Here is a 9,491-nt window from a genome sequence, read left to right on the forward strand (position 1 = left end):
GGAAAAAAAAAAAAAAAAAAAAAAAAAAAAAAAAAAAAAAAGTCTTTAAAAGCTTAGGCTATCATCAGCGTTGGGAAAGTGTTGCAGAAACATTATAGGGATATTGGTGATGTTTACTGAGAAGACTCCAAGAATACAGGTGACTGTTCTATGTATGTTTGAGCTCTCAGAGGCCACCAACCAGTGGTTAGTAAAATAAGTAAGGCATTTGGCTGAATTCGTAATTTCATTTTTATTAGTTAACACTCGATCATTAATACATGATGGCTCACAAAGATATTAAAGATGATATAATTTTCATACATTTCTATTTTTTAAGATGGAATAGCTGACATTTGTAATATCTGAATTTTGGAGGAAATTTATTATCCTGACTAATGATCGCTCTTAGGAAATATTGCCATTAAACGGCTGTTATATCAAATTGCAGAAAACAGTTCCTAAAGGATGCCATAAAATGAAGACATTGGTCTAGTAGATTTCACCTATGTCATTGTTGAAAAACTGTCACAGTGTGATAGGTGGAAAATCTAATTATAATTTTAAGTGCCCACCTTCTGTACCATTTTGTCCAACATTAAGCCTTAAAACGGAAAGTCTCTTTTTGCAAACAAATTTATTTAGTATATTTGTTATTTGTTTGTGCATTTTCTAAAAACCAGCCTATACCTACTAGAGTTCTTAGAATGAGGCTGAAAAATATTTAAAGTCTAATAGGAACTTTTATTTCTTTTTCCTGCTGGTCTTTTGATTTTTGAGTGACAGGGTTGAAATAGATGTTCTCTCTCTCTGGACATTTCCACATCTGCAATGTTAAGTTTGATTTGCCAGGAGCACTTACATATTGAGGTTTACCGGAGCCTGAAGCAGTGTTTCCTCTTGCCTCTTGATACAGCACTTGTCTTACGGCAACGACAGCTTGCATGTGGACGCCGCCTTCCAGCAGACCCTCTGGAGCGTGGCCCCCATTAGCTCGGGGAGTGAAGCAGCCCAAGGTAAAAACTCCATTTCAATTAGAGGGCTCGTCCCTGATGCAGAGTTGACAATCATCTTTGGAATTGTGATAATGAGCTGATTATTAATTAAAGCTTTTTTGTGTGTCAAAATATTCCATAATTCAGATACATGACATTTAAGAATCTCGTTTAAATTGCTATTGAAAAGTGAAGCTTGGGTTAGATTATCTTTCTTTACTTTTATGCAATCATCAGCTTCACCTTATTTGTGTGTATTTTATGTGCTAGCTTTCTGGGGGTGTTTTTCTCCAGTGTTTTGGCCTCTGGGTATTGCTCAGTGAGGCTAATGTCAAGATTTCTCATGTTCCTGGGAGGTGCTTTGTAGCTGGATCATAATAATGTTGATGCCACAGGGTTGTTCTGGTTATTCTCACTTAAAGAGGTTCGAATCTGATCCCATGTGTGTTTATATATGTGACGGAGGATGTGTGGTTGAGGTCATGTGGCCTACTGGGAATGTCACTTCCTGGGAGGTGCTTTGTAGCTGGATCATAATAATGTTGATGCCACAGGGTTGTTCTGGTTATTCTCACTTAAAGAGGTTCGAATCTGATCCCATGCGTGTTTATATATGTGACGGAGGATGTGTGGTTGAGGTCATGTGGCCTACTGGGAATGTCACTAACTGCAGGACTTGAGCCTGGGACTCAGAGGGCCCAGCTGGCACCATTCATCTGTGGGACCTTGGCCAGAGACTTCAGTCTCACTAGACTTCTCTTTCTCTGTCTATGAAAGTAGAAGATTAGACCTGATGATGATCTGTCCAGCTATCCACGTGACCTTGACAGTTCAAATGTGAATGACTTTTAATCCTCCAGGGTATCTGATTGGTGGTGACGTCCTGAGGTTGCTGCATGGACACATGGACGAATGTCTCACTGTCCCTTCAGGAGAACACGGTGAACAGCAGCGGAGGTTGGTACTTGAGCCCAGGGCATTAAGCTTTGCATTTTTTTTACCTTGATGTCATTTTTTAAAAAATTAAGGCTATGTCTATTCAGGCCATTAGCATAATGCAAGACGGGCCACCGACATTCATCTGTGCACTGAAGTGATCCATCGGTTGGCCTCCTTAGAAGTTTTTTTACGTTGTGTTTTTATTACCTGTTAATAGAAGAGCTGAAAAATTCTGTGTCATTTCAACACACTAAGAAGCATTGGACAAAATAAACTGAGTGAAAGGAGCGAATACATCACATTAAACTACTTAAAACTCCATTAAATGTTCATTAGTGTTGATTCATTCATTTTCTACAATGTTTAGTCTCCAATTCAGTTTCAAAGTCATAGTTCTCAAATTGCACAAAATTTCAGTACCCATTTCTGCTATCTCCCATTTATTAACATAGATAATAAACTCGACCTCTTTTTCTCCTATTTTATGTTATATAGTACGTCTCTCATGTTAATATTATTTGGCATTGAGATAAGATTTAACTAGTCTAGATCCACTGGGAAAAGTACCCAAATATTACAAAACCTTAGAAATATTTAGGGTGATTTGATTGCAAATTAATTGATAGGTAGTAAGCTGAACACATAAATAAGAGATTATAATGAGAGAAGGTTTGTTATGTGTCTTTAACTTTTTTAGTAAATATTTCTCCCAATACCAACATAGACAGTTAGGTAATATTATTTCATAGATATTTGTTGTTGTAATTTAATAAAAAGATATAGGGAACATTTAGGAAATTAGTAATCATTTGACCTGCTGGATAACCTCAGGAAAAGTCACAGTGACACCGGGTACTGGATCCTAGTCACCCCACTCTCAGCAGGCAGCTCTGGGTTATGGTGCAGCGTGAACGAACAGCCTGGAAAAATCCCCTCCGCTCAGTGGGCTGTGTTTAGTAGGTCAAGAAGATGTTGATGGTGTTCATGGCATTTATATAAAAGATGGAGGGGATTTCAAAGGGTGATTCGTTTGAGGAATGAATTCCAAGTGGAAGGGCAGATGTAAGAAGCCCAGGGGGATGGCAGTACGTTCCGGGTACAGCAGTTATTTTGGGGTGATGGGGGAAGAGGAATGCAAGGCAGAAATGGGGTGGGAGAGAGGGTTGATCAGCTCTGGAAGGGTCCTCAGTGCGGTCCCATGGGTGGGCTTTTCCTCTGAGGTGGTCAGGGAGGAGCTGGGAATGGGTGGAATTGGAGGATCTCCTTTGAAAGAATAACTCTGGCGAGAGGAGCTTAGAGTTGAGGTGGGGAGAGGGGATTGTCAGGGAAACAAGCAGGAGAGGGATGGGGTAGCCGTTTTCATGTGACAAGAGATAAGAACTTGAACCAGAGAGCGCCATCAGGACGGAGAGGACCACCTGAACCAGAGACATTTCATGTGACATTGATGGGTTTGGGAGGAAACTAGATGTGAACTGTAAGAGAACGTGTCAAACCCAGGGAGGTCTGATGTTTCTGCCTCTGGGGGAGAAAGATGGTGCAGGGTTGTAGGAGAGGGGACATATTTGATAAGAAACATGTAACTTTCTTTTAAACTTTGGGCACAGCTGAGTACAGAGGGCCTGTGGGATAGCAAGTAGGAACTGGGGATTTCTGTCTTTAACTTTAGGAAAGCTTGGGTTGGATCTGAATTACAAGTGCATGTAGGCAGTTGAAGGAATGGGAGTCTCTCATACATTCCTTCAGATGGACAGCCGTGATTAGGGGGATATGTCCATCAATTTGGTCATTGCTTTAAAAAGTCTGGGAAGCCCTGGGATAGACTAAGCAGATGGGAGGCTAAGAATGGAATCCTACAGAACACTGATATTTAGGGTGTGGAAAGAGGAAGAAGATTTAGCCTGAGAGTCAGAATGATAGTTTAGTGGGGAGCCAGGGAAGTTGGTCATGGAAGCCAAAGGACAATTGGGTGTGGGTGTGTTCAGTGCTATGACATAATCAGACAGGGTCAGGGGTAAAACGAGGCTGTGCCAGAATCTTTTGGGTCTTCAGTGTCTGACTTGTTAAATGGAAGACTTAGAACCAGTGATTCTAAGAGCTCTTCTAGCACTTTCTACAGACACTGTAGAGATTTGGGGTTAAGGGAATGGACTCTAGAGCAACAGATCTGGGTCTGGGGCCCAGCTCTGTCCCTTCCCAGCTGTGTTACTCATGCAGGTGACTTAGTTTCTATAAATATTGGCTTTCTCCTTTGTAAAGTGGAAGTTAAATAATATCTTCTCCTTCACAGGGCTGTTGTAAAGAGTAAATAAAATTACGTAAAATATTTGGTGCCTATGAAGAGGTTAACAATTTTTTATTGTTGCTGTTATCCCTATTATTTAAACTGAAGAGGCCACATTTAGCTAGGTATGATGCAAAAGTTTGAGGGACCCTGGGCACGTGGGGAAAAGTATGATAGAATGAAGACTGTAGAAAGAGAGGCTGAACTGGATCAAGGAAAATCCTTTACAGCTAGTTATTATTGGAGAAAAAGCTGGGGGAAATTTTGAAGATATTTTGGTATTGCCTTGGACCCACTCTCCTATGCATACCTGAGTCTTTTAAGTCTTCAGTCCTTGACTCTTTAAATAGAAAACCGGGAAGACCAGGGAAGCTGGTCATGGAAGCCAAGAGCTGGGGTATACACAGGATAGCTCAGCCCAGAGGCAGCATGTCCTCTACTGATATGAATCTGTGCTGGGGAATAAACTCATCATCATCACCTAAAAATAATATTTTAATTTATTAAAAACAGAGTAAAAACAGTGATTTTTTGGGCAGTGATTTGAACACTGGAGAAGTTCCAAAGAGATATATTTAATTTTTTTAATTTCATAGCTCTTTGCTGTCATTATGATCTGGCTGTACTCATTAATTGTATTTCAGTTATTTAAGTTAAATTACTGAAGTCAAATCGGTTTTGTTGTAAGATGTAGTGGAAATGATTAAGGAGATGGCCGGAGACGTTTACTTCTGAGAAGTTTAGGAATATTTGGGTCATAAATGCTGTGTTCTTGAATGGACTTGTCAACCTGCTCATGCCTGTTTTCATGGACAATTATTAAATATGCATAACTATAATTGTAGCTACTGGAAATACAGTTCAATGATGAGCTCTATAATTCCAGATACCAATAGTATTATCTTTTCCTTCCTCTTTACATTAGGTACGTCTGTGTATGTGGTTACCTGTCATTCTCATGAAGAATATTCATAGAACTCTTAGAATGAAGGGCACATTCAATTAAATGGCATTGAATCGGAGAGCGCAGCGTATCAAAGTTAAACTAAACATATATTTTCCTGCATTCCTGCCCATATTGACTTTGTGGGTGGAATTCTGACATGTTCATAAAACACTACATCACTATCGTTTTAAGTTGCTTGGGATTTTCCATGAAGACACATATGTAGCTTTAAAACGACTGGTGTACAACTTGTCTAAACAATAATAAAAATAGTAAGAATATAATCTATAGTAGTTCTGAGCAGTCAGGTACAAGTTGGAGAGTCCTTGAGTATTAACTGTAGTGCCATAATTTCTTAGCTCTTAAACCTTCAAATAGTAAGGCAGAATGAGTTAAGGAGAAAGTGGTTCTGGGCTTTGGCAAGGGATTTGTCAGATGCAATGTGGTGTTTTAATTATTGCTTTAAAAATAGACTTTCATTCTGGAGGCCCAAAATTTGATTACAAAATTTTATTTCAAGCACGAAATATTTCATATGGAGAGTATTTTCTGTTCCAGATTTTTTCTCTGGATTGTATCTCATTATTTCCATCCATAATTCCATGCAACGATAATAAAATATCAACAAAGACATTTTCTTTATGTGCACACACATTTATGGATTAAGTATGTTCTATGTGAATAAAGTATGTCATACTTTTCCATGAATAATTCTTAAAATGGGCAAATTAGGGAACTGTTATTTGAGATCTCTGATTTGGAAACCAATATTAGGGAACTGTTGTTTGAAAAGCATTATTTGTATGTTAAAAACAGGTTTGCTACATAGCTCGTAAGTTTTAATCATTTAATAAAAATGTGTGGAGTGACTATCATGTTCTGGGTGCTGGGGCTACAGTACTATTTAAAAAGATGCAAAGTCTCTTCTCAAGGAGTTTATTCTAGTGGGGATATGTGGCAATAAAAACATAAATATGTTTATTTATAAATGCACACACAGACACACCCATGTATGCAGAGAAAAAATGTGTAATGTGATTAAGATCAATGGAGAAAAATAAGGAAGGGGATGGAGAGTGTTCCTGGTGTGTGTGTGTGTGTGTGTGTGTGTGTGTGTGTGTGTGAGAGAGAGAGAGAGAGAGAGACAGAGACAGAGACAGAGACAGAGAGACAGACAGACAGACAGACAGACAGACAGACAGACAGAGAGACAGGACAAAGGCTGTTCTTCTCCCACCTTATCAGGCATTAGTTTTAGCATATACTTGCTCTGCCTTGACCCTTTCAAATTCAGAACAATGAAGTTACACTTGCTGACACTACCTAGAATTGATTGCTACGTTTGTTTTCCAGAATGTGACTCAGCAAGCAGAAGTTGTGCTGTGTGTGTGCATGACAATATTTTTACCTCCATGCCCCTTTTAATATTATGATGATTTAATGAGCTTTAGTTGTAAATAATTGATAAGGCATGAAATGGGCTTGATATAATGAATTAAATGTCTCTTGGTCTGGCTTAGAAGATGATGCATGGTTTATGTCCGTGTTCACAACTGGATGACTACTATGCTTGGAGGATATTCGTATGTCCTCTGTCACTACCTGGGAGGAAGCTTTTAAAGCTGCTCTGTTGTGCTCCCAAATGGTCAAGGATGCAGTTATCCTGTAAGAGCTTTTCTTCCTCCTTTCCTTCTTCATGTCCTGTGCATGTCTTCAGCCTGGGTCTGGGAGGAGGATGAGTTTGCTAAACAGTTTTGATGGAAGAATCGGGACACACAGGACAGCTGTTTTCTGTGCTTCTCCTCTTCTCCCTTGAGAAGAGAGATTCACTCTCTTCCCCCACAACTCAAGCTCCCTGCGAACTGCAGAGAGCACCGAGGCCTTGTTTCCGTCTGTTACTGACTTTTGCATGCTGATTTTGTATCCTGGAACTTTACCGAATTGATTTATTAGTTCCAACAGTCTTTTGGTGGCGTTTTGAGGGTTTTCTGTATATAAGATCACGTTGTCTGCATACTGGGGCAGTTTGACTTCCTCCTTTCCAATCTGGATGCCTTTATTTCTTTCTCTTGTCTTATTGCTATGGATAGGGCTTCCAATACTAGGTTGAACAGAAGTGGTGAAAGCAGGCATCCTTGTTGCATTCCTGATCTAAAAGAGAAAGCTTTCATCTTTCCCCCATTCAGTATGATGTTAGTTGTGCGTTTGTCATAGGGGCCTTCACTGTATTGAAATACATGCCGCCAATATTTAGTTTGCTAAGAATTTTTATCATGAAGGAATGAATTTTGTCAAATGCTTTTCTTGCATCAGTTGAAATGATCATATGGTTTTTATCCTTCTGTTAATGTGTGTCACATTTATCGATTTATGTATGTTTAGCCATCCTTGCATCCTGGGATAAATCCCACTTGATCATAGTGAATGATCTTATTAATGTGCTGTTGCATTTGGTTTGCTAGTACCTTGTTGAGAATTTTCACATCTACATTTATTGAGGATATTGGTCTGTAATTTTCTTTTTTTGTTGTGTCCTTGTGAGGTTTTGGAATCAGAGTAAATCTGGCTTCATAAAACGTGTTGGGAAGTATTCCCTCTTCCTCAATTTCCTGGAATAATCTAAAGAGAATTGGTATTATTTCCTTTTTAAATGTTTGGTAGAACTGAGCAGTGAAGCCATCAGGTCCTGAGATTTTCTTTAATGGAGGACCTTGTATTACTGATTCAATTTTCTCCCTTGTTATTGGTCTCTTCAGATTTTCTATTTTTTCTTAGTTTAATATTGGTAGATAGTATCTGTCCAGGAATTTATCCATTTCTTCTATGTTATCAAATTCATTGGTATATAGTTGTTCATAATAGACTCGTGTGATCCTTTGTCTTTCTGTGGCATCCATTGTAATGTCTCCTTTTCCATTTTTGGTCCCTACTATTTTCTACATAATGATGTGTGTAGTAATGATGTGAATTTGCAAGGAAGTCTTCAGAGGCTGGTCCACCGCTCTTCTCTATTTCTAACTTGTGTAATGGATTCATTATCAAACTTTGATGTGACTAATTACATTGTCGTTTATTATTACTGTTTGCTCTTTTGGTGTTCAGCATTTGTTATACACTCTAGCCTCTCTTGAAAAAAATGAAAGCAGAATAAGGAAGGAATCAGAGAGTGGGATGCTGAATAGCTCCATCCCCTCTCCCAATTGCTTTAAAGTCAAATGGGAAATGTAAAACAGAAAAAAAGCAAATTCACTCAGAGCCCTGACCCCCTGCCCAAGTGTCTGTGGACTATAGTAATTAATATTCGGCTCAGTAAGCTTTTCAGTGTTAAAATAACATATTAACTTCTTCAGGGCTTTCTTATCTTGAAGAAACAAAAGCAAAATGAGAAATGCCCCAATTATTCTTTTTTTGGTAAAGATTTCCGAGATGAGCCAAGTGCTCCTAAGCACTATGAATTTATCTGTATTTCCCTTTGGGGGGAAAGGATTTGTTACAATGTTGATATTAATTCCACATTTAGAAATGTGGTTCAAGGTAGGTCAGGTGGACTTTCTCTCGTTTACTTATTGGAAGACTCCAGACCCTGGATTTTATCTAGCCAGATCTCTCTGAGATTAAAATTACCAATAAATGTGGACCTTTTAGGTCTGGGGTTAGCAAACTGATGGATGAGTCAAATTCAACCCACTGCCTGTTTTTGTAAAGTTTTATTGGAACACAGCACAGACACACTGATTGTTTTTTACTTATTGCCTACATAGTATAACAACAGAGTCAAATAATGTGACACAGACAAATATGGCCAACAGAGGTTAAAATATGAGCTGAAGCTTTGCAGAAAAAGTTTGTCCATTCCTGTTTTAGATGACCCTTTCTTGGTGACCATGAAAGTCTGGGGTGGAGGGGTGTGTCAGCCCCAACAGCCCTGGAGACGGTTGGATCCCTGTGCTGAGAGCCAAAGGATGAGTGACAGAAGCAGGTGACTTCAGAAGTAGGTTTAAGTAAGAGGGAGTAAGTGGTCAGGAAAAGAAGTATCCTATTAATCTATAGAATGTATACATTCTTCTCAGAGCTTGAATTTTTCTATAGTGTCTTTTTACTCTGAAAGTGCATTGCACAATAGAACACTATTCAGCTTAAAATAGAAGGAAATCCTGTCATTTATGACAACATGGATGGAACTGGAAGACATTATGCTAAGTGAAATAAGTCAGGCACAGAAAGATGAATACTATATGACCTCACTTACATGTGGAATCTAAAAAAGTTGAACTCATAGAAGCTGAAAGTAGAAAAGTGGTTGCCAGGTGTTGGGGAGAGGGGTACAAAATTCCTGCAAGATGGAAGG

At 38.9% G+C, this 9,491-nt stretch overlaps 1 protein-coding gene across 1 annotated transcript in view; it reads left to right on the forward strand.

Moving 5' to 3' along the window:
* Positions 1-9,491, forward strand: part of LOC103587716 (ryanodine receptor 2-like) — a gene marked incomplete at its 5' end in the record, with an annotated part of 226,133 nt that overhangs the window by 65,101 nt on the left and 151,541 nt on the right. Inside the window, 2 exons of the mRNA XM_008569236.1 lie at positions 896-995; positions 1,835-1,931. Coding sequence (XP_008567458.1) covers positions 896-995; positions 1,835-1,931 — 197 coding nt within the window. The remainder of the gene's footprint in view (positions 1-895; positions 996-1,834; positions 1,932-9,491) is intronic.

This window comes from Galeopterus variegatus, unplaced genomic scaffold (assembly GCF_000696425.1).
Source record: "Galeopterus variegatus unplaced genomic scaffold, G_variegatus-3.0.2 Scaffold482, whole genome shotgun sequence".
In the NCBI taxonomy this organism is placed as follows: Eukaryota; Metazoa; Chordata; class Mammalia; order Dermoptera; family Cynocephalidae; genus Galeopterus; species Galeopterus variegatus.